We start from the raw sequence: 21,369 nt of genomic DNA, 5'->3' as shown, positions 1-21,369 counted from the left end.
ATAAGCTCTTATAGAAAGAATACTTCGAACCATAATCTGCCAACATAAATCTTTGCTTTTAATTTTTACGTTTAGAGATCCAAATAAAGTTGTTTAAATAATTAGTTGACCAAACATTATTTTTTTGATCTGGTTGCCTCCATCTTTTGTGAGCAGGTTTGCACTAGAAGAAGGGAATAATTACTGCATGACACACATTATTAAATTTAAAGGCGCAATAACTCGCATATCGTCAAGCCAATCAAGAGAACATATTGGGACTGTTATAAAACGACAGAAGATGTGAGGAAGAGGATGAAAGGTGGGGGCGCATGGGAGAAGGTTTCAATCATTTAGTGCTTAAATCATCTGCACGTGTGCGGCATAGCAGAGGATTGCATCACACGATGCAAGCTGCTGTTGAAGCGTTGGGAGGGGTCCCTGGCATAGACCCCTGCTTCCCTCAGAGGCAGGTCACAGAGTACAGATGATGCCGTCTCTATAAAGACATGAACTCAACCCACAAAGGTGTGCACTCTGTGGCAAAAAAAATAAATAAATTAGAAGAGGAGGATACCGCTTCCTGAAGGTATGTTTCACATTTTCTGAAATTTAACATTTCAACTAATAATTTTCCTTCCACCTACTGAGATGGCTAAAGAATGACACCATATGTGTTTTGCATTGGAAAAAAAAAATACCTGATAGTATTAGAAACTACTTTCCATACTTGTTCTGAACTTCAGCAGATTGTAATTTCTTTAGAAAACTCTGCATTAGCTCTGGTTGCCACATCAGATAATAGAGGAAATCTTTGTGCTGTTCTCATCTCTCAGCACTGTTCAGAAGACATGGAAGGATTGCTATCAACCAGCCAACCTTTTCTACCAAAGAATTCGGAAAGCAGAAGGAAAGAAATCATGAGTCATGATGAGAAACTGCAGAGCAAGGAAGAAATGACCGATCTGGGTAAACCACAATTCACCCTACCACGACAAGTTGTCACTGAAAAGAACAGAGAACTATTTTTATACAGTTACTTCATTACAAAGCTTGACCAACGCAAATATATAAATGTATCTGATGTCTTGTGCTGAAACTTTAACAGACAAAGATATGATGACAAGAGAGGGTTTGGACAGGAGGAATGTCTGGGAGCCGAGCCTTTACTATCCCCTGGGAAAGGAGTCCTTTCATTTTGTTGGTCATGAAATCAACATCCGGGAGTCTATGGACTCATACGGAGCTCTGATTTGGCCTGGGGTAAGTTCTTCCATCACCACTCTGCAAATTCACTGGACAACAGTTGCTTTTGCATGAATGGTTCCCTGAGTGAGGCATGCTTACTGCCACCCCCCAACCAATCAAAATACAGGAGATTGTCTACATTTTAGGAAGATGCAGTGCAAATTCATACAAAGCAAGTTAAATAGTCACACTATTCTCAGCTGCAATGGGGTGGCAGATGTCCATTGACTGCACCGGTACAAAATGTGCACCTAATTTGTTTTTTATTTTATATTTGTGTGGCCTTCCTCTTTCTGATGCCACTCTGGGCAACTATAGCTACCTGGTCCATATTAAAAATTGCCACTGCTGATAAATGTAAAAAACACAATTAAAAAAAATGTCTCTTTTTATAGGCAATAGCTCTCTGTCAGTTCTTAGAAAACAACCAGCAACAAATGAACCTGATGGACAAAGCAGTGCTAGAGCTCGGAGCTGGAACGGGCTTACTCTCCATAGTGGCAAGTTTGTTAGGTGAGTTTGTGTTTACATGGTTTGAACGGTAATAAATTATTTTTAAATTCTTGAAAAGGGATGGATGGATATTGTTAAATTTTAGTTGTTTTTATTGGCTGATGCATTTTTATTTATTTATTTATTTATTTATTAATTTATTTATTTGCGTGAATGCTTTAGCTTTGTAGCTAATTTTAGCTTTAATGTGGGTAAATTTTTTGGCGTGAATGTTTTAGCTTTGTAGCTAACTTTAGGTTTAATATAGGTTTATTTTTTGGTATGAATGTTTTAGCTTTGTAGCTAATTTTAGCTTTAATGTAGGTTTGTTTTTTGGTGTGAATAGCTTTGTAGCTAATTTTAGTTTTAATGTAGCTTGTTGCGAACTGCGTGACGTCAGTTACATCAGATCAACATGCTAGCGATAGCCTGCATGCTATTATAAGTATTTTAGCTAGCTTCAGTTTTTTTTTGTTTGTTTGTTTTAGCTCAGTTTAATTTACAAACTCTGCTTGCACATTAGGTAGAGTAAACGTTTGAAACTTTTACTCCACAATTTTATATTTAGTGGCTCACATTTAGTGACCCACAATTTTTGACATATTAGCTAAAAAACCATAACACACACACACAGCTCTTGAACAGATGGCCTTACAATCTAGCTTTGTAAGCAGTCGAACTGGACAAATTTATGAGACTCCATAGCTGGGATTTTTACGTTGACTTAAAGTTTTCACTCATTTTCAGCAGTTTTTCAATACAAGTTTTATACAGACTGTTTTGCTTTTTCTGCTGCTTCTCCTTATTTTTCATATTTCTGCAATTCTTCTGCGGTTGACTTCAAACGCTTCTGCAATTTTCACCAAACACATTAAGCTTACAGCTGAATTTTCACAAGCAATGCAAATTTTTCTACTTTTCCTTTTATTTATTTTTTTGACATTTTTGTATATTTTAAAAGTATGTCACTCAAAAATGTCTTACGTCTCCAACAGGTGCCTGGGTGACGGCTACTGATTTGCCTGACATCTTGTCTAATCTGTCCTTCAACCTTCGCCGGAATACCAAGGGCCGTTCCCGCTACATCCCTCAGGTGGCTGCCCTCTCCTGGGGCCAGGAGCTGGAGCGAGACTTCCCCTTCCCGTCCTACCGCTACGATTATGTGCTTGCAGCTGATGTGGTGTATCACCACGATTTCCTTGAGGAACTGCTGAACACTATGCTTCACTTCTGCAGACGAGGGAGCGGGACGACCCTGCTTTGGGCGAACAAACTTAGGTTCCAGTCAGACCAGAGGTTCACAGAGTGCTTTAAGAGCAGCTTCAACACAACGCTGCTTGTTGAGGTACCGCAGGAGAATATGTGTATATACAAGGCCACAGCAAAGGAGTGAACAAACGAGATGTAAAAGCTGGAAACTAGTTTACGAACTTCCTAAATTTATTTGTCTTTTGTTGGTTTAAAGGAAATGTTTGGCTTGTTCCGTTATCATACAGTTCATATTTTCCAGTAATGTCACATGAAATCAAATCACTGTAATACTTTCCAAGTACCCTTTCGGTTTTGATACGGGCCTGTATGACATTCCTTGACTGGAGTATAAACACCATATTGCAAAATGCAAAGTTCCTGACACAAGATTTCATATGAATAAACTATTTTTATTTTAATCTTTTTAAACATTTTCTACTTCTGAACAATATATATATATTTTTAGAAATAATTAGTTTCCTATTATTTACCTCAGAAAAAACCAACCTGACACAGTGCTTCATTCACAGTTATTCATTATAAGTGACAATAGTTGATCAATAAATAAATGTTTATGAAATATTTAAAAACAAGTGTGAAAGTTTGAGCTTTTTGGGCCTGGTAGCGTGGAATAAAATCAGTTTTATAATTTGTAAAGAAGAAAAAAACACATTCACATAAATGGCATATGCTCTATAGCAGCATGTTGACAAAAAAATAAAAACAAAGCTTTTGAAATGTTCGGAAAATTACTGACAGCACCAGATGCATAATTACTAAAACTCTATTAATGGGATTTTTAAAAACGCCTTGTGTGAATTCAGCACACGACCACATGAAATGAAGTTACGTTGTTTGGAATTACTAAATGAAGTCCTCTCCAAATTCAAGCTTCGCCTTTATTTTGTCCTTTGCATTTCCAGGAAAGGAAAACAGTTCAAAACGTTCTCCATCTGTAGTCAGAAAGCTCAGAAGACACTTTTGTCCTTCATGGGGGGCTTTAACAACACCTCTTCTACAGAAATACAAGTCTATTAACTGCATTTATTTTCAGTTTGTGTCCACGACTTTACGATATGCAGCAGGTCGAGGACTTTGGCTGCTCCAGGATGGACTCTCTGCGGAGATCGTTTGGGATGGTGCCTTCAGGTCCCCAGAGGTTCAGCTCTCCGTAAATGCCCATGTCAATCATCTCCTCTTGCCAGGGGATCGAGATGTTGCCTGTAGCAAACTCGTCGAAAAATGTCTTATCGGGATCCTCCAAAGCGACACCCCTCACCGAAGAGAAAGCCCCGACGTCATCCAGATCCTTGGCGTAGACTACCTTAGGGTCGGGGACGAAAGGAGGCGGAAGGATACCTGAGGAGTTCAGAAAAAAAATCAATGAGTTAAAGTTTTGCTAGTGCCTACTGAGACTTTATAGCGTTAGAAAACCATTAATGAATGTTTGAATGTTTTGACATTCTGTTACATTTGAATTACCAACACATAAAAACTTCATAAACTCTGGAATTTTATGTGATAATCAGTGGACAATTGTGAATCAGAGGGAAAATGATATATTTACAGAATAAAAGTCTGAAAAGTGTGGCATGCATTAACATTTAACCCCTTATACCTCTATTTGTGTTGTTTCGTTGTTCTCCACCAGTCTCAGGTCTTTGGCACCGTCTTTCAGGTTTTCTTTACCAACTTTATAAACTTTAGCATATTTTCTTTCCACACTGAAGAAAATTATCCCCTTATGATTCTGCCACCATCATGTTTCATGGTGGGGATGGTGTGTGAGCTCTACTCACTAGTTATTGACCTCTGAAGGCAGTAGTTGTATTGAAATTTGTTTAGGGACATCAGAGTAAAAGGGGCTCAATATATATGTATGCCAAACATTTTAGATTTGCACTAACATTCATCTATTTCTTTCCACTTCACAATTAGGTAATAGTTTGCGTTGGACTATGGTATAAACACACAACTATACAATTCTCTGTATTTGTGGTTCTCATATGTCAACTCAAGAAACGATCGAAGGCTGCGTACCTGCATTGAGTTTCCTCCAGTTAATGTCTTTGAAAAAAGGATGCGCTCTGATTTCGTCGCAGCATTCGTTCTTGAACCCCATCCTCTGATCGACCTCTTTCGCCAGCAGCCCGTCACACAGCGATTTCGCGTGTTCACTGAAGTTGTCCGTATAGGTCACCACGCGGTTCAGCATGCGCTCCTTCATCTCTTCTCTTTCAACCTGAGCAGACGACGAACAACCTCTCATCAGCTCGTTTATCCTATAAAAACTCCAACATTTCCACACGAGTCGACAGCCGCAGCTGCCAAAAACAGCCTAACCTTTTCTCCTCGGTTTCTAAACGGATTCTTAGCTGCGATAAACTCGTACAGAGTCACCCCCAAGGTGAAGTAGTCCACCGAGCTGTCATATTTATCTCCTTTCAGCATCTCTGGAGCCATGTAACCTGCAAGAGGAAAAATAATCAGGACAGGCCATTATAGTTATAGAGACACAAATATGGTGGCAGTAACAACGACCGTGACACTTGCACAGAAAAAACTTTAGGTGGTCATAAATGGAGACAATAAGAAGGTAAAATTAGACTGACCTGGTGTTCCAGCGTAGCCTTTGGTCATTGTTTTGCCTTCTTTTAGCTCTACAGCAAGACCCAAGTCAGATATACGAACATTACCTGTTTAAACAAATTAGAATCAAATTAATAGAATACCACATAAAATTTAACTTTTTTTTTTTTTTGGACGTAGAATTATGTTATTGTCGTTGCACAAAGACACAACAGTGAAACTGGCAATGAAATGTCATCACCTGGCCACCGGAACGCACAAAAAACGAACTACAGAAAATCACAAGTGTGTCTATAAATACATAAATATACAAATAATAATATATTACAAAATATGAGTAACTTAGCACTTTCACACAGTCTTACTGATGGCATTGTTGAGCAATCTGACGGCCAATGGGAGGCAACTATTTCTGAGTCCGGCTGTTCGACAGCGGACTCTGCAGAATCTTCTGCCAACCGGATGACCAGAGCGTGGAGAGGATCGGTGTGATCTACAAGCACTGAGGTTTCATTAAGGGCATTTACCATCATTGTCAAGCAGCACATTTTCTGGTTTGAGGTCACGGTAGATGATTCGTTTCTGGTGGAGATGCTCCAGACCCTGGATGATCTGAGCGATGTAAAAACAGGCTCTGGGCTCATCAAACCCCGGGTTGTTCTCATCCACCAGGTAGACGTGGTACCTGAACAGAGCAAACAGCAGAGGACGACTCTTCACATGTAAAGAACGCTGCTAAACATTATATTGTGTACAGATGGATATTATAATACCCATTGATATTTTTCATGTATTTTAATTTAAGTTAGTGAATATGAATTGAAAACTATTTTTTTTTTTAAAAAGTCAAATTTTCTGGAAAAGCAGAATTCGAACTTGTTTTCAACTGTAAATGACGATAGGAGGTCAGCGCTTTAGGAGAACCCACAAAACATTACGCGTCCTCTTAAAATGGATGCCTTGTTTTGCCTTCATAAAGCCTTCCTTTGGGACGTATTTGCATGAACCGATTCTGAACTTGTGCCCTTCTGCTTGGCATTAATGTTGCCGAGATCCTTCATCTGAGTAACGTGAGTTTGGATTTTATAAGCAAGCAAAAAGATGCGAGAAATAAATTCATGCACAGAAGTTAGAGTTAAATTATACTTGGTATAATTGCTGAAGTTTCATCTCGCCTTTTTTAAGCCATTCCTTTCACATCAAGTTATTCTTATGTTGAAAAAGTGGGCTAAAAAAACTGTGTGTGGTTTGCATGGTGAATTTACTTGAGGTCTCCTCCATTCATGATGGTCATGACCAGACAAAGCTCGTCCTTTGTCTGGAAGGCGTAAGCCAACGAGACAATAAAGCGACTGTGGACCTTCTCCAGAATCCTCTTCTCCACCATTGCCCCCTACAGGGATAAAACACGGGAGGCGATTTTAATAAAAGGAGATAAGTGACGTTAAACAACAAAAAGCTACAACGGAGCCTTGTGCATTAGTTCGAGGGTCTGTGGCATTTTTTTTGGGAGGAAGTGGGACGTGCATTTTGCAGGATGACCTCAGCCAAGTCAAGGGCAAGATATAACTGCAAGGAGTTCCCTTCAGAGGAGCTTTTCAGTAAAGCCCCCAGTAATCACTCTATCCCTGTCTCAGTGTTTAATTCTGCAGGCTAAAGCCAAATGAGACAGAGGCAGGGACAAAGATGATTAACACCCCTGCAGCCTGGCAAGCACAGAACACTTTTGCTAATACATAAAGCTAAATTAATACCTTTATTATTCACTTCTTTGGAACAAAAAGCACCCAACAGGGCGTCTAATTGAATGTAATGCCTGACAAAGTAAAGAAACCAGTGATAAATTCATGCAACAAAACGCTTTATGAGTCGAAATTGTCGTAAATCGTGCAGTCTGCTGTGTGGGAAAAATAAACTTTCACCAGTTCCCACTTTTGCATATCTAATTGAAGAGGAGGAAGTCTGATGTTTGCTTAACTGTAAAAGAGTCATAAATATATGCACAGCTGAAAATGTTGCACAAGTAAAAGTCGGTGTCGTCATAGCGTCAGTGTTTGCATTGCCTCAGTCTAGGGACGTCTTGGTTGCAACATCATCCAACGTTTCAGGTGCTGTGCATTCACTATCCATCACTATCTGTTATGACGTGATCGAGTTCTTGCAGATCAGTCACACAGTGTGAGGTGCAGACTATCTGATGATGTGAAAACTTTGATTTTGACAGAATTTGTTATCCTTTTCTTAAAAAATAAGATGAAACTTTTTCTTCTGGTGCTTGACGTTTATAGATTTTACATACTTTATTTTATTATAATCATCAACAAAGAAGATAAAGTCCTTTTTCTAAATCGACTCTAAAGACATTGTGTGTTTTCAAAGCCAGCTGAGCAACAGACAGAGAAAAAAAAGTGCAGGGTTTTCACCTCATAGCCTTTCCTCTTCTTCAGCCTCTTCTTGTTGAGTTTCTTACATGCGTAAAGTTTCCCGGTGGCCTTCATCTGACAGGCAGACACTTCGCCGAAGCCACCTTTCCCCAGCACACGGAAGTCCAGGAACCAGTCCGCATCCATGGGCTGCATCTCCAGCCACTTCCACTGCAGGAACCTCTTCAGGTACATGCTCTCCAGATAGAATGTGTAAGGGGCCTCTCGGAGGTACTCCAGCGTTTTGGCCAGCGATGCAGAGAACAAATCGTCCCCTACAGCCTCCAGGTTTTCCTTTACCTTGGCTATGATGTCCTCAGGAAGGTATGGGCAGAAGTGTTTGGCAGATGGGTCCATGTACCTCTGGACAATCTTGGAGGCTTTCTTTCCTCTGTCGGAGTCCTCTGCCAGGTCATAGTCCTCGATGTCTTTCCACAAACGACAAGCGCCGTGATACTCTTTATTCGCTTCCAAGAACTCCCTAAAGAGGCGTTTGCCGATCGGCTGTTCCACGCAGACCGAGTCAAAGGCCAAATCGAGGGTGTCCCTCAGGCCCTCGCAGATGGTGATGTGGGGCAGTTTGAGGCGAGCGTGGTACTTCTTATCCCGCGCTGCTGCAGGGTTGGAGCCATCGATGCTTCCACGTGCGTTGATGTACGCAGAATTTGCTACCACAGTGGTCAGTCCTCCAATATCCATGTTGAGGGCAAGTGAGTGTTAGGCAAAGGAGAGGGAAGACATTGCAAATAGAGAGCGGAGGCAGATGATGTTTGCTAATAATTACTCTCCAAAAGTGAGGGTGGAAAAGGGGAAAAAGGAGCGAGGAAACAGGAGACAGAGGAGTTGGTAGAGGGAGCATAAGAGGGGGAAATGCAACTCAAGAAGACTGCAGCATACTTTGAGGGACTGTGCTACACAAATACACACACACACAGGAACACACACACACCTGAGTCAACACCTTTCAGTAATCCATTAAAACCCCGATGCCCCAGACAAAGTGTGCAAGCACCTGCTGGAACAGTACAACTCCAGAACCGTCTGCAGGAGTCAACCGGTGCAAGTGGGCTCGACTCATTTTGCTGTAGTTTGAAAAAGCAAAAAGGTCTAAAACCGAATGAGGCCGACTATGAACAGAAGTTGTTTGTTGCTAATGCTTATCCTAATTAAAGATTAAAAGGAAAACAATGCAATGACCTGCAAATTATAAAAAAAAACAACTAATAAATATAATGTACTTCTCCAAAACATTTAAAAGCAAGCTGCCTGATGGTGAAGAATACAGAGATTTTATGTGACAAAGCAAAACAACGCAGGTCATGTCTGTTACTTGGAAGGAAATGGGCTTCACACTTTTCTACAAATAAGAAAAAAGTGCCATTCATTTGTTTTGGCCTTATTTTACTCTGATATTGTTAAACTAATCCAAGGAAACATCAACTACTTAAGAGTGTAATTGTGTGTAATTTTACCACAACTTGATACATCAGTTCAATCTAACATCTGAAAATGTAAGTATAACTCAAATGCAAACCTACGAAGACTTGGTGTTTCACCTAAACTGACTGACCACAAACGGAGCTCTCGTTGCTGAAGCAGCCAAGAGGCGCATGGTAACTCTGGAGGAGCTGCAAAGATTCATGGCTCAGGTAAGAACAAATTATGGAAGTATCAGAAAGAAAGCCAATGTTTGAAAAAAAATAAACCCTACAAATCCTGTTTAATGTGACACAGCGAACACGTGGAAGGATTTGCTCTGATCAGATGAGACCAAAATAAAACTTTGTACATGGATTTTGTGGTGCGATATGAATTATTGTTACATCGCAAAACTCAAGTGTGCTCGAGTATTTTAAGTCACGTCATACTTGAGGATCAACGATACAGGATGCAACTTTCAAAAAATTTCTACTTCTCTCTCCAGTCCAAATTAAATCGAAAAACAGGATCAATAATATTTTCAGACTGATGTGAGATGAGATGAGCCTCGCGTCGTAGAAAATGACATTTTTGTTCACACTTTGTTTTTAATAAGCTACTGACCTTGACATCAGATGAGTGAGGCTTCCAGTGCTTCGGATGTCCTGGATTTGTTTCTGACTTTCAGAAGGAGTCGTCATTAATCTCTTAATTTTGATACTCTGGTTGTTCTTGTGAAGGTTTCATGTTTTCGCCATTTGTAGACCAGAGGTCTCCCTGTAGTCTCAAAGCTTTAGAAGCTGCTTTGTAATCCATGAATTCATGATGTGTTGTATTTCTAGATAACTTATTTTATATTGTGAAACTTATTCTAGTTATGTCTGATGTCTCGGTGTCGAAAATCATATTTATGTTAGATTTTTAAAAAAAATCATGTAAGACAGGTTAGTTTTAATAGAGTTTCCTCCTCAGTAAAATAAATAATTAGAAAACCACTTTTGTATTTATTCAGGTTACCTTTTTTTGATGACTTGAAACATAATAGTCTAACAAAAAAGCATAAACATAAGAAATCTATAATAATAAAGTGGCTGGTTTTTCACAGGCAGATTCTCTCCACTGATCTGGAGCTTTGCAGAAACAAATAGTGCACGTTACCCAAGTGTGCACCTCCTACCTTTTAAACTTGAATTTTAAGGAAAAAGACAAAAGGGCAATTGAAGAGCACTAAGTTTTAGTTGAAGCTTTGCAGTTTTGGTTGATTGTGCCCGACTTTTCTGTGCATATATATATTTTTTTGTAAATGCTTTGAAAATACATTGTTAAAATTGGTTAAAATTATATAACCAGCTGACGATTTGCTCAGAAATGATGTTTGGTCCTTTAAGGTAAATAAAACAAAATGCGAGATCCAGGATGCGTCTTTAACTTCAGAGTTTCCACTTCCAACAAAAACGGTAGATGCAAACTTATTAAAACAATCTATATTTTAATTTGCAAACTTATATTAGATTACAGAAAAAGGTATTTGGAAGAGTCAGTACACATGTTGCTCAGTTTTAAAAGGGAGATCTTTGAAGGGAATACACAAAGATCTATACAACCACACATTGTGTTACATCAATAATTTTTGAAAGGTCTATCTTAACCACTGGCCTCTAAAGGATACTATAAGCTACAATCTTTGTAGGATTTATATACTTAATTAACAAACAAAGCTTATTTACCTATCAGGAGCCTGGGTTATGAGTCTTTACCTCGCTGCTGACATTTTTTTGTAAACACTACCGAGACGTCAAACAGGGCGGCGGTGAAAAATTCCTCAACTCCAGAATACAAAAAAAACAAAAAAAAAAACAAACAAAAACAAAACAAAACTAGCAAACAGGATCAGAAAGCAGCTGCCTACAAAACAAGAGGAAGCCAACCCATCTCAATGGGAAACTATCTTAAATCATTGTGCAGAACACAAAAATGAAAATGTACCGACGGGTCGGACGGAGTCCCGACCGGGGACGCCGTTTCCAACACCCGCCGAGGAGACTAACAGCACGTTAACGCAGACATATTAGGGAACATTTTGATCATAATGTCTGTCTGCCAAAGGTTAATAGCAAAAATAATAAACAAGTAACTATTTAAACAGGTACATTTTACATTCTCCAACAGCAGTGTGTTTTCATAGTGGGATGGCTTATTGAAAAACAAGATTAGACGTACGTAGACTTCAGGTGGCCGAGTTGAAACGAAAAAAACAAAAAAAACAACAAAACCCAACAAAAAATACCAAAAAAAAAAAAGAAAAAGCCTACAGTTCCCTTGGATCGCACCTCCCCCCCCACACCCAGAGCTGTGGTGCAGGTGCACGTGATTCGGGAGCAGAGCGCTGCCTCTGCTTGTTCAAAATTCATCTACAGCCCTGAGAAAGCCAGACAGAAATACAGGCGTGGGACACAGGGACGGGGGACGGGCGGGGGGGTTTCAAGAAGCGCACACGAAAAAAAGGGGGGGGATTCGATTCCCATGGTGACTGTGGTTTGAAGGACTGCGCTCGTTGGAGTGGCGAGCTGTGGGAGGGTTAGTCTTCGTCGTCGTTTTCCTCGTACTCGTCCTCCTCGTCGTCGTCCCCCATGTAAGAGACGGGGGTCTCAACACGAGACCCGCTGTAGTGAGAGTCGTTTGAGCTGGACGCCATGGTGCCGTCAGTGCAGCCGTCACTACGACATAAAAGCGGAAATTAAGGTCAAAATTGAGATAAACCTGAATAAACTGAGGGAGGGGGGACCCATAAGGTAATAAGATCTGCTTCCTACCTTGCAGTGTAACGACCTCCATTGGCAGAAGAGCCTCCAGTGATGTAGACGTTGCTGATGGGGCCTTTTGCCATTTCTTCAAGAAAATTATTTGGACAAACACGGTGAACACATGACGCCTGCTGAACTATTTACTCGCTAAAAACAACTGCCAAATAGATTTACATAACCTGACATGAATGAAAACATATCCTAATGTAGTCAAACCGTTTCTCCATTTCATTTTCATCTGAACCGCCATTTCTTTCAGACACCGGCACAAGTCTGAAAGCATTTACCTATAACGTAAGGCTCCAGGGCTTTTGGCACCAGGCTTCGTGCAATTTTCAGGTTTTCAGGAGAACACTTCCCCACCTCCAAGCCACAGGCCATGCCCATGCGCTTTAGCACCTCAATGTCGTCGTGGATCTCAAACATGCTGTCGAAGTTGAACAGATACTCGAACCTGGAGACAAGGAGCAGAACGGGAGACGCGGTAAAACGTCAGGATTCCCACTTTGGCGTGGATGGGAAAAGACCGCTCTGGAGACAGAGTGAAACGGAAGCCGTTTCAGCAGCAAACATTTCAAAATCCAGCATTCGCTATCGCAGATTGCTCCTTTCCACTTCTACAACAACTTGGTGCAGAACAACCTAAACTGCAAAAGTGGACAGCAACAAAATCCGCACCGTCTGGTCTAAGCTTTACAACATCTGAGAGATCAACTAAATCTCTCAGCAGTGCATGAGCTACATGATCTATGATTGCATCATAGATCATGTTCCTGGCTTCTACTGAGCCAGGAAAATACAAACTAAAACAGAGAACGAAAGATGAATATTACCTGAATATTAAACACAATTTGCTTAAAAATACTTTGTATTTACTTTCAAACTAATTGCACAAAAAATGTTTCAAAGGAACTTGAAAATGGTCAATGGTGCATCATCTTTCTGAACAAACCTTTCATCTGAACTCGTTTGGTCGTTCCTCTGCTGAAGTGAGAACTGCATGTTTCCTGCAGAACTTCTTGCAAGGCTTTAAATTGTATAACAGTCAAATTTTTCACAGCAAATGACTCATGCTGCATATTTGTAATTCAGCACAGAGGCAGGAAGTTGACTTTATGAGACCGAGAAAACATTTCACCAAAGCCGAGTCGATTGTGAAGCTTGAAGAATAAAACTTTCATATTTTTGGTGTGAGAAAATATCGACCCATCACAATGTTAATGCCTTGGAGAGGATTCTGTAGCATTCGAGTGCGTAATGAGGCAATTTGGCCATTTAATTTCCTGGTGTGGACTTCACAGGAGTTCAAAAGTTGCTAGAATGACGTCAGTGTGAAAGTTTCTCTTCTACCAGAGTTGAGCTTAAATCATGAAAGAGCTGGCGATCACGTACTTGTCGTTGGAGATGCTGCAGTCGATGACGGTCTTCTTGCTGGTGTTGACGATGATAAATGGAAGGTGGATGATGGAGTTTGGAGGTGGGGGTCTGTTTGCTTGCTGCTCTGTCTCTTTATTCCTCTTAACGAGGTTCTTGAAGGCTATTTGCTGTCGAGACACAAAACACGAACTGTTAAGTAGCTACCAGATGCTTTCCTGTCTGGGGTGAGGCAAATACTTATGATTTCCATTTTATCGTTCAGTCCTGAACGATCCACGCTCCATTCACCTGCAGTATGAGCTCCTGCAGCTGTGATTGTTTCTGCTTAATCCTCTCCAGCCGCCTTTGTCTCTCCACCTGAAGAGCAAATCAAACAACAGCAGCAGCAGCTGAGACGAGGAGCTGTTGTAAAACGTTTGGAGACGGCGAGGTGGAAAAAGGTTTCCTCCTCTGTACCTCCAGGTTTTGGCACTCCTGTGCGGAGTTGGTGGGCAAGCCAATCCACTTGATTTCCTTCTTCTCTTTGGAGATGATGTTCATGGCCATGAGCACGTTGAGGGCGTCGTAAACGCGCCGCCGTATGTTCTTCTGGTCATAAACGTGCTGGGGGAAAAAAAAAAAAGAAGAAGAAAAAAAAAAAAGATAAGAAAATTGCTTAATTACCACAAAATACCGATTTTGAATCAATTTTGCCACCGCCTCGCTTTGGAGACAACTCCAAAACTCACCGAGTCGTTAGGCGACATGTGGTTGTCTGCAGAGCTGAATTCTGCCACCAGTTCGTCTGCCACTTCGTTGTAGGTGGTGACTCCTTTCTTCTGCACCTTCTCGCACACTTTCATGGAGAAATGTCTCAGGCCCTTTCCATTCTTCTCCCCTTTTTTACCCCGCTTTCTGTGGACAGAGCCCCCCCCTGCCCCGTCACTACACGTCTAAACATGGCGACGCATTATGAACTTCTTCACTTGGAAAGACAAAAACCACTCGCACACCTTGAAGTTTTTCACGTTTCACAAACATTATGGGGGAAGACCCATAAAGGTTGAATAAGTGAGAAATAGAAACAAAATAATATACCTTTTTTTTTTAAATGCATAGTAAATAGAGTCCACCTGATTTAATCTCAGTATAAATTCAGCTCTTCTGTTAAGAACATTACAGTACAAACAGCATCATGAAGACCAAAAAATAATTATGACAGGAAGGTCAAGGAGAAAGCTGTTAGGGAAGAAAAAGCTCTAAACATTTAACGTAGCTCTGTTCAATCCAAAACTTTTACTAATTTGCCACAACTGCAAACATACCAAGACGTGACAGAATGAGACCATTAATTTAAAAAATATATATATAAGAATAAGAAACCCTGTTTAAAATTTGCTTAAAGATCATTCAGGGGAAAACGAACTCGAGCACATTACCTCCACAGTGAAAAAGTGTCTGCAAAATAACTAGAACTAGGAGAATGACATCAAACAGCCAGAGCTACAGTGACATTTTTTAGATCAAATTTATGCTTCCAGATCCAAGTCGAATTAAGAATCCATGCAAACACCTGAAAATGGCTACTTGGAGAGGTTCTGCGTCCAATCCAAAAAAGCGTCTATGTATGTGAGCTTGTTACAGATGTGCAGCTGTTACTCCACCAAATGGGTTTCAACGTACATTCAACTCATAGGGACTCAATAAAAACAAAAAAATCTTTTACATTTTATTTGAGATGCGTTTTTAAACTATTGGTCCTTTTCCTCCCGCTTCATGATTATGCAATTTTATGCGTTGGTTAATGCCGTTTAATCTCAATAAAATACCCTCAGGTTTTGCTTGCATGTAATGTAACAAAACGGCATAAAAACGCAGGGAGTACCTATGCTTTCGCAATGTGCTTTATGTTGAATTTAAGCTTCACAAAGCTCAGCAACAACTCACCCTGACGACCAGGGCGAGGCATCAGCGGGCTGGGTCTGAGTTAGGAACTGGGAGCTGGGCGTGTGCGGACTGTTTACCAGAATCGTGTTCGATACCGTCGGCCTCTGCGGCGTCCCAATCACCTGCAAAGGAGAGGGCGGAAGAAGCGGTGAGAACAATCAGACTGACCGGCGACCGTATGGGGCAGCAAACGGAAAATTAAATCTTCTTTAACCGATATTCTTTAGAGAAAAAGAAAAAAAGCGTATTTAACAGGGTTTAGATTACATTAAAACAGTGAAGTAATATTTTCTGGATCAGTTCGACAACAGCTAAAGGTTTTAATTAGGAATGAGCTTTTTTAAACAGCCAATGTCTACGGCATTCAAAAAGTTAAAATGACTGAATGCAACTCAAGTTCAGGTTACTTTATGGGCCGAAGTTTTATTTTTTGTTTGTTTAAATCATTTTTACTCATTTGCTTGTTTTTGTTGTTGCAAAACAATTTCCCACATGGGCTTAATAAATTATCTGTCTACTTTAACATCTAGCAAATTTCTATAAATTCTTCTTTTTATTAATAGAGCAGCTGAAAAAGAATGGAAGACGTCGCTGGAAGACAAAAACTTGATAACCACAGAGGAAGCTTTTTATGACCTTATATTACAGATGAGGTCAGTAACATTTCAGATTTCATAGTCTACATCATTGTGAATTCTACCTTTGACTATGATGGTGCAGGTGACTGAATTCAAGGGGAAGTTCACGTCAGGCTGTAGAGAAGCTACGGCTGCTCAGACCGAAGGTTTGAATCGATCTGATAAACTCGGCCCCCCCGAGTCTCCTTTACACATCGAAGCATCAGAACATCCAACTCCTGCTTTTCTGGAAAACGTTTCTGGACTTTTGGTGAGCGTGTGCGTTCCCCACCAACATCAACATGAGCAGGCCTCCAGGGGATAGGTGATCTATTCCTTCGCTAAGGTGATATGTAAGCTGATTTCCGTTGTGTATACATTGCTTCAACATAATGAGATGATGGGTGTAATCCTGCTGACTGTAGGGTTGATGAGCTTAGGATCAACTGCCTGCACCTACCCCTCCGCCCGGTCACCTCGCAATGATAATAGGTGAGGGGGGGGGTTATGTTACAAAAGATGAAGCAAAGCTATGTTTCTTTTTTAAGATTTGGAGAAATTTTGCAGTAATTTGTTCATTGTGGTGCCCTTACAGAGATTTATACCCACGCACTCACCATGTGTGGCACATGCTGCATGTGTGCAGCAACGTTCACATTAGACGGCCCGAGGGTTTTGGGTAGAAGCTGTTTGGGGGCAGCTGTAGGCTGGACAGTAACCAAGGACAGAACACCTGAGAGGAGACAAAGGGAGAGCAGCGATGAGGATGACTCGCGAATGAATCTCCATTGCCCCCTGTTGTTCACTTTCAAACAACAAGGAACGCACCTGGACGGAAACGTGTGCATGCTTCGGGGCTGGATTCGAGAAAATGATTCAAAAATATGCAGACTTTCATTCAAATGCTGAAGAAGAAACAAATATTAAGGTATACCTTTGCTAGGGCTCAGATTCTGATCGATGAAAACTTTCAGCTCTGCATTTGTTTCAATCAGACCAGCCTGTAAAAAAAAAAAAAGAAAAAAAAGAAAATTACACTTTTAATCCATCAACAGATAACTCGTATTCCCTTTAAGTGAGCCTCATTATTCACTTTAGCCACAAACCCATTTCTCTGTAATGATTTTCTGATTTTGATATGGACAAATACTGAAGGCAAAATGAATGCAAGTCTTAATGTCTACAATTGAAATGTACATAAAGTGTAAAAGTTTTCCTTTTGTCTCATTCTCAAGAGTAAATCAAACTAATTTTTCCCTTTTTAGGTCACTTAGGATGAACTAGATTATTTTCTCGTATGTTCTTTGAATTAAAAAATGTAATTCCTCAGTGTTTGATGGAGTAGAACCGCCATTAACCTGTATGACTTGGATGAAACGTTTTGGGTTTCCTTCTACAGGCTTCTTACTGTAGTTTGCTGGGATTTTAATCCATTCCTTTGAACAGAACTGGTGTTACTGGGTCGAGATTTATGGGATTGAGATTAGGGCTTTGTGACGGTGATTGTTGTCCTGAAGACACAAACCAATTTCTCTCAACGCTTAGAGTCCAAGTCCATTTTCAAGTCCCATTTGTCCCAAACTTCAGCTTCCTGACTTTGACCTATTGTGTAAAGCGCACCAGTCCCTCCTGCAGCAAAACATCCACATGGCGTTGAATGACACCTTCTTACCAGCTTCAGACAAAATTTTCTTCCCTAGTTTTTGCTCTCGGGTTAATTAGATAATTTCAAACAAAAACATTTACATTTTTTGATACAGATCCCATCTCCTTTCTGAAAGGTCTGAAAGACATACTCATAATTTGAACAGATGAATGTTGAAACTTCAGACATGTGGAAGTTGTACCCAAGGATGAAGCAAACTTGTGGAGGTTCACAATGCTCAATGATTTATTTTGATGTTTTCATGATGTCACACAAGTAAGGTTTCATACTCAACTTTTTCCAAGGTAGAAAAGGTGGTTTCATCACACTAGTAAATAATATCGCCAAGTCATTTTGGTTTGGTTTGGAGTCACAATCTGAATATTTAATAGAAATGATCCTGCCTCAACAGGCATCAGAATCAAAATAAATGAAAAAAGCTGTAATTCAAACTTTTCAAAGAATAAAACAAGCCAGACTTAAATTAAGTCAAATAATCAGGCAAAGTTATATTACCAGTTCATTATAAGAAAGAAAATGATCTTCAAAGGTTTAAATACATGGGTATTAAATGGTTTGTTTGCATGTATGAAAAGTAATTAGGAAGAGATGAACTCGCAAAGAAATCAGGGTGGAACTGGTAGAAAGCTCCCACTGACTTGGGAGCCAGAAATAAAATCTTCTGAAAGTTGCTTGGTAAATGAAGAAGTTTAAATTCTAGCAGAAAATGAATAAAATATGAATAATCAGTAAAATATGAATTAAAATATGAATAATCAGTAAAATCACATCAAAATATGACCAACATAACACCGGACCATGTCATCTGCATTGGTGGCCTCAGCCTGATATCCAGTCCAAGAACTAAATCAGACTCAGGTCTGGTGCCGACATAGGGTCAGATTAGCCCCAACTCAAAACTGATGTAAATGCATATATATATCTTTAAATGGCGTACACATATACTTACATCTTTAGCCATGATCCCAAAGGACCAAAAGGAGTTCTGCGTCAGGATAAAAAGAAAATGCTTTATATCACTCAATCTTCAGATACCTGCAAAATGAAAAGAATAAATTATTACAATGACTGGAACATTTCTAGTTTTACTCAATAATAATATATTTCAATAATTAAGCCCAGGTCAGATGTAGATTCGCATGTTTTCAAAGGATCATTTGAAGTTATTTGTGAACTAAGGCCCAGTTCAATTTGCTGACTGGGAAGCACACTATAGAAAGCTAACTACATCTCTATGGTTAGCTCCAATTTCTCTTTCATATTGGCAAACATACGCAAGATGTGATCAATCTTCTTTACTTTTAACCCCGAGAGCCTTTGAGAGACACATCTGAATACATTTTCCATGTAGAAAAGCACATTAGACCATCCCTAGATGCTCTGAACTTTTACTACGCTAAGAGTGCACAAGGCCTACTTCAGGTACCGAGCACGTCCGGAGGAGAGGCATCGTCCAACTTCTGCTACAGGTCACGAAAGCACGCTAACTTTATCACAACACCGCAAAACTACCGATGTGGCTTCACCGACAGGCCACAGCCACAGACAGCGGGGCTTCACGCCACAGCAGCAGCCTTCACATCATATGTTGACAGCAATGTAGAAATCTTTTGTTGACTGCAGCTAGCTAACCGTCGCTGCTAACAGCGAGCTTCAGGTTCAGCTCGCTGCTGCTAGCCTTGCTACTAGTTAGCTCCTGCACGCTTTGAGCCGATACACAACAAATTCAGAGAACCCCGCTCCCCTGCTGCACAATACAGCCTCGTCCGAACAAGAGCTGCCACTGTGAAAAATAAATGGACATTCACCACGTTAAATAGAGTTAAAGTGGTGAATCTGTGCACTTACGAGTGCACTCTCTTGTCTCTTCGACGGCTGTTGTTGTTGGCATTTGAGAATGGAGGAAGAGGAGGTCTAAATCCCATCTAAACAGGAAACAAACTAGGCAATGTCGATATACTTAATCCGTTTTACAAATAAATCGAAGAGATATACATTTCACATATAATACAGTATTTACCCAGAGGGTTTATTTTACATTATACGCTTTTTTAGGGGGCGCTAATTCAGTAAGGGATGCCAGGATTTGCCTGTTGGTCAAGTATGGCAGCTGGTAGTTTTCAATCGGTGCTGACTAACTACCGAAGATTCTGCTTTTATTCATAAGTAACAAAATAATGAGCGACTAACCCAGACTTTTGAACTCTTTTCCCTCTGGACTGCTGCTATATTAAAAAATGAGTAAGCCATCCTAGTTCATCAAGAAGGATTTATAAGGGTTGAAGGTGAATTCAGCGGCCTCAGTCTAACAAACTTATTCAGGTTAAGGCAAATAAAAAATATCAAAATTGAAAGAGCGAACAAAACTTACAAAATATATATTACTCTTAAGTATACATTTGTTTTTAGATTGCTAATATAATCTGTTATTGACGTCTAAGTGTGAGCGTTACCTCCGAATGCCTCAAAAACAAAACTAATTGATAATACTGGATTAGCCTTACAGACTGTGCATTTTTAAAAACAAATAGTTTCTTCGCAAAATTTTCAAAGCACAATTTCTTTGTTTAAAATTACGAAATAAGGTTATAGCTCTTGTAATGACTGCCTGAACTACAAAAACAACGCGAAGGCTTCAACATTATAAACACTTTCATTTTAAAATAGGAAATTCAAAACTTTGCAAAGACATCACATATTCCCTAAAATGTAATATTTTTATTTTCACATAAGCACAATTATTTACATTATTGCTATAGAAGCCGAAGACTCTAATAAAAACAACAACAGATAACTGCATAAAGTAGATCAATAACTAGTTGTTTGTTAATTACCAGCTGGTTATTTTAGCTAGGTGCTAACTCAGTTGAGAAACTGTAATTTCCGCTGCTTTGTTAGCCCAGCTGCTAGCGGACAAGCTAACTTCCAGCTGTCATCCAGATCCGTGCTACAGTTAGCTCAAAGTTCACGCTGTAAGCTGCGAGTCTGTGTTTTTAATGCAAATTTAAAACATTCAATCGGTTAATGCGTAATTGCATGAGCTTTGTGCCGCGGAAGGCCAGTATCGCCCAACAAGTCAGTAAACGGATCTTACCGGTTCACTTCCCAAGTTAGCAAATGCACTCAGTTACTAGCCCAGCTCACAGCAGCGCCTCTCACAATCTGATCTTGGCGGTGTCTCGCCTCGGCCTGCTCTGATTGGCCAGCGTGGAGGAGACGAAAGCAAAACAGTACAGAAGTCCGTGCCCACACGCTACATCTCGTGGGATTGGTGGAGAGTAGCCATTGTTAGAGGTGCGTGTGCCGCCATCTGCTGCACAGGAGTGGGACAGTGCTGTTCATTTTCCCGCACTTTGCTTGTCGTGTTTCCTGCTTCAAAACAAACCTTCAAGTGAATGTACTGATCGCTTTAGAGGCAATCAAATGTACATTTAGATCAAGTTTCTAGTTAAAACATAAGAGAAGAGGACATTTTTCTTATCTTTGGATAGATAGATAGATAGATAGATAGATAGATAGATAGATAGATAGATAGATAGATAGATAGATAGATAGATAGATAGATAGATAGATAGATA

General features: G+C 40.1%; 3 protein-coding genes across 5 annotated transcripts; 1 reads left to right on the top strand and 2 right to left on the bottom strand.

Annotated features, from left to right (window-relative positions):
- Positions 1–106: 106 nt before the first annotated feature.
- Positions 107–3,560, top strand: LOC103140399 (protein-lysine methyltransferase METTL21E-like). Of its 2 annotated transcripts, XM_016673078.1 has the most exons (5): positions 107–568; positions 816–948; positions 1,088–1,242; positions 1,623–1,740; positions 2,715–3,560. In XM_016673078.1, exons 2-5 carry the CDS (start codon positions 831–833, stop codon positions 3,110–3,112), a joined length of 789 nt encoding a protein of 262 aa, XP_016528564.1. In that variant the 5' UTR covers positions 107–568; positions 816–830; the 3' UTR covers positions 3,113–3,560. The 2 variants fall into 2 exon arrangements, with proteins under 2 accessions (XP_016528564.1, XP_007555608.2); XM_007555546.2 differs by lacking the exon at positions 107–568 and having other exon boundaries at positions 625–948.
- A 289-nt stretch (positions 3,561–3,849) lies between these two features.
- Positions 3,850–8,913, bottom strand: LOC103140333 (rhodopsin kinase-like). Its single transcript, XM_007555438.2, has 7 exons — positions 7,983–8,913; positions 6,825–6,952; positions 6,087–6,244; positions 5,583–5,666; positions 5,314–5,438; positions 5,011–5,212; positions 3,850–4,329 (listed from the first exon to the last, which is right to left on the bottom strand). The coding sequence occupies exons 1-7, from the start codon at positions 8,679–8,681 to the stop codon at positions 4,040–4,042; spliced, it is 1,686 nt and encodes a 561-aa protein (XP_007555500.1). The 5' UTR covers positions 8,682–8,913; the 3' UTR covers positions 3,850–4,039.
- Positions 8,914–10,870: 1,957 nt separating this feature from the next.
- On the bottom strand, positions 10,871–21,005 carry tfdp1a (transcription factor Dp-1, a). 2 transcript variants are annotated; one of them, XM_007555436.2, is made up of 12 exons: positions 20,886–21,005; positions 18,741–18,826; positions 17,060–17,126; positions 16,743–16,858; positions 15,509–15,630; positions 14,311–14,476; positions 14,039–14,185; positions 13,871–13,939; positions 13,598–13,749; positions 12,493–12,659; positions 12,215–12,290; positions 10,871–12,118 (listed from the first exon to the last, which is right to left on the bottom strand). In XM_007555436.2, exons 2-12 carry the CDS (start codon positions 18,750–18,752, stop codon positions 11,980–11,982), a joined length of 1,233 nt encoding a protein of 410 aa, XP_007555498.1. In that variant the 5' UTR covers positions 18,753–18,826; positions 20,886–21,005; the 3' UTR covers positions 10,871–11,979. The 2 variants fall into 2 exon arrangements, with proteins under 2 accessions (XP_007555498.1, XP_007555499.1); XM_007555437.1 differs by lacking the exon at positions 20,886–21,005 and adding an exon at positions 19,640–19,744.
- Between the last annotated feature and the right edge of the window lie 364 nt (positions 21,006–21,369).

This window comes from Poecilia formosa, unplaced genomic scaffold (assembly GCF_000485575.1).
Source record: "Poecilia formosa unplaced genomic scaffold, Poecilia_formosa-5.1.2 Scaffold70, whole genome shotgun sequence".
Classification (NCBI taxonomy): domain Eukaryota; kingdom Metazoa; phylum Chordata; class Actinopteri; order Cyprinodontiformes; family Poeciliidae; genus Poecilia; species Poecilia formosa.
This window is presented reverse-complemented; position numbering and strand designations above follow the sequence as displayed.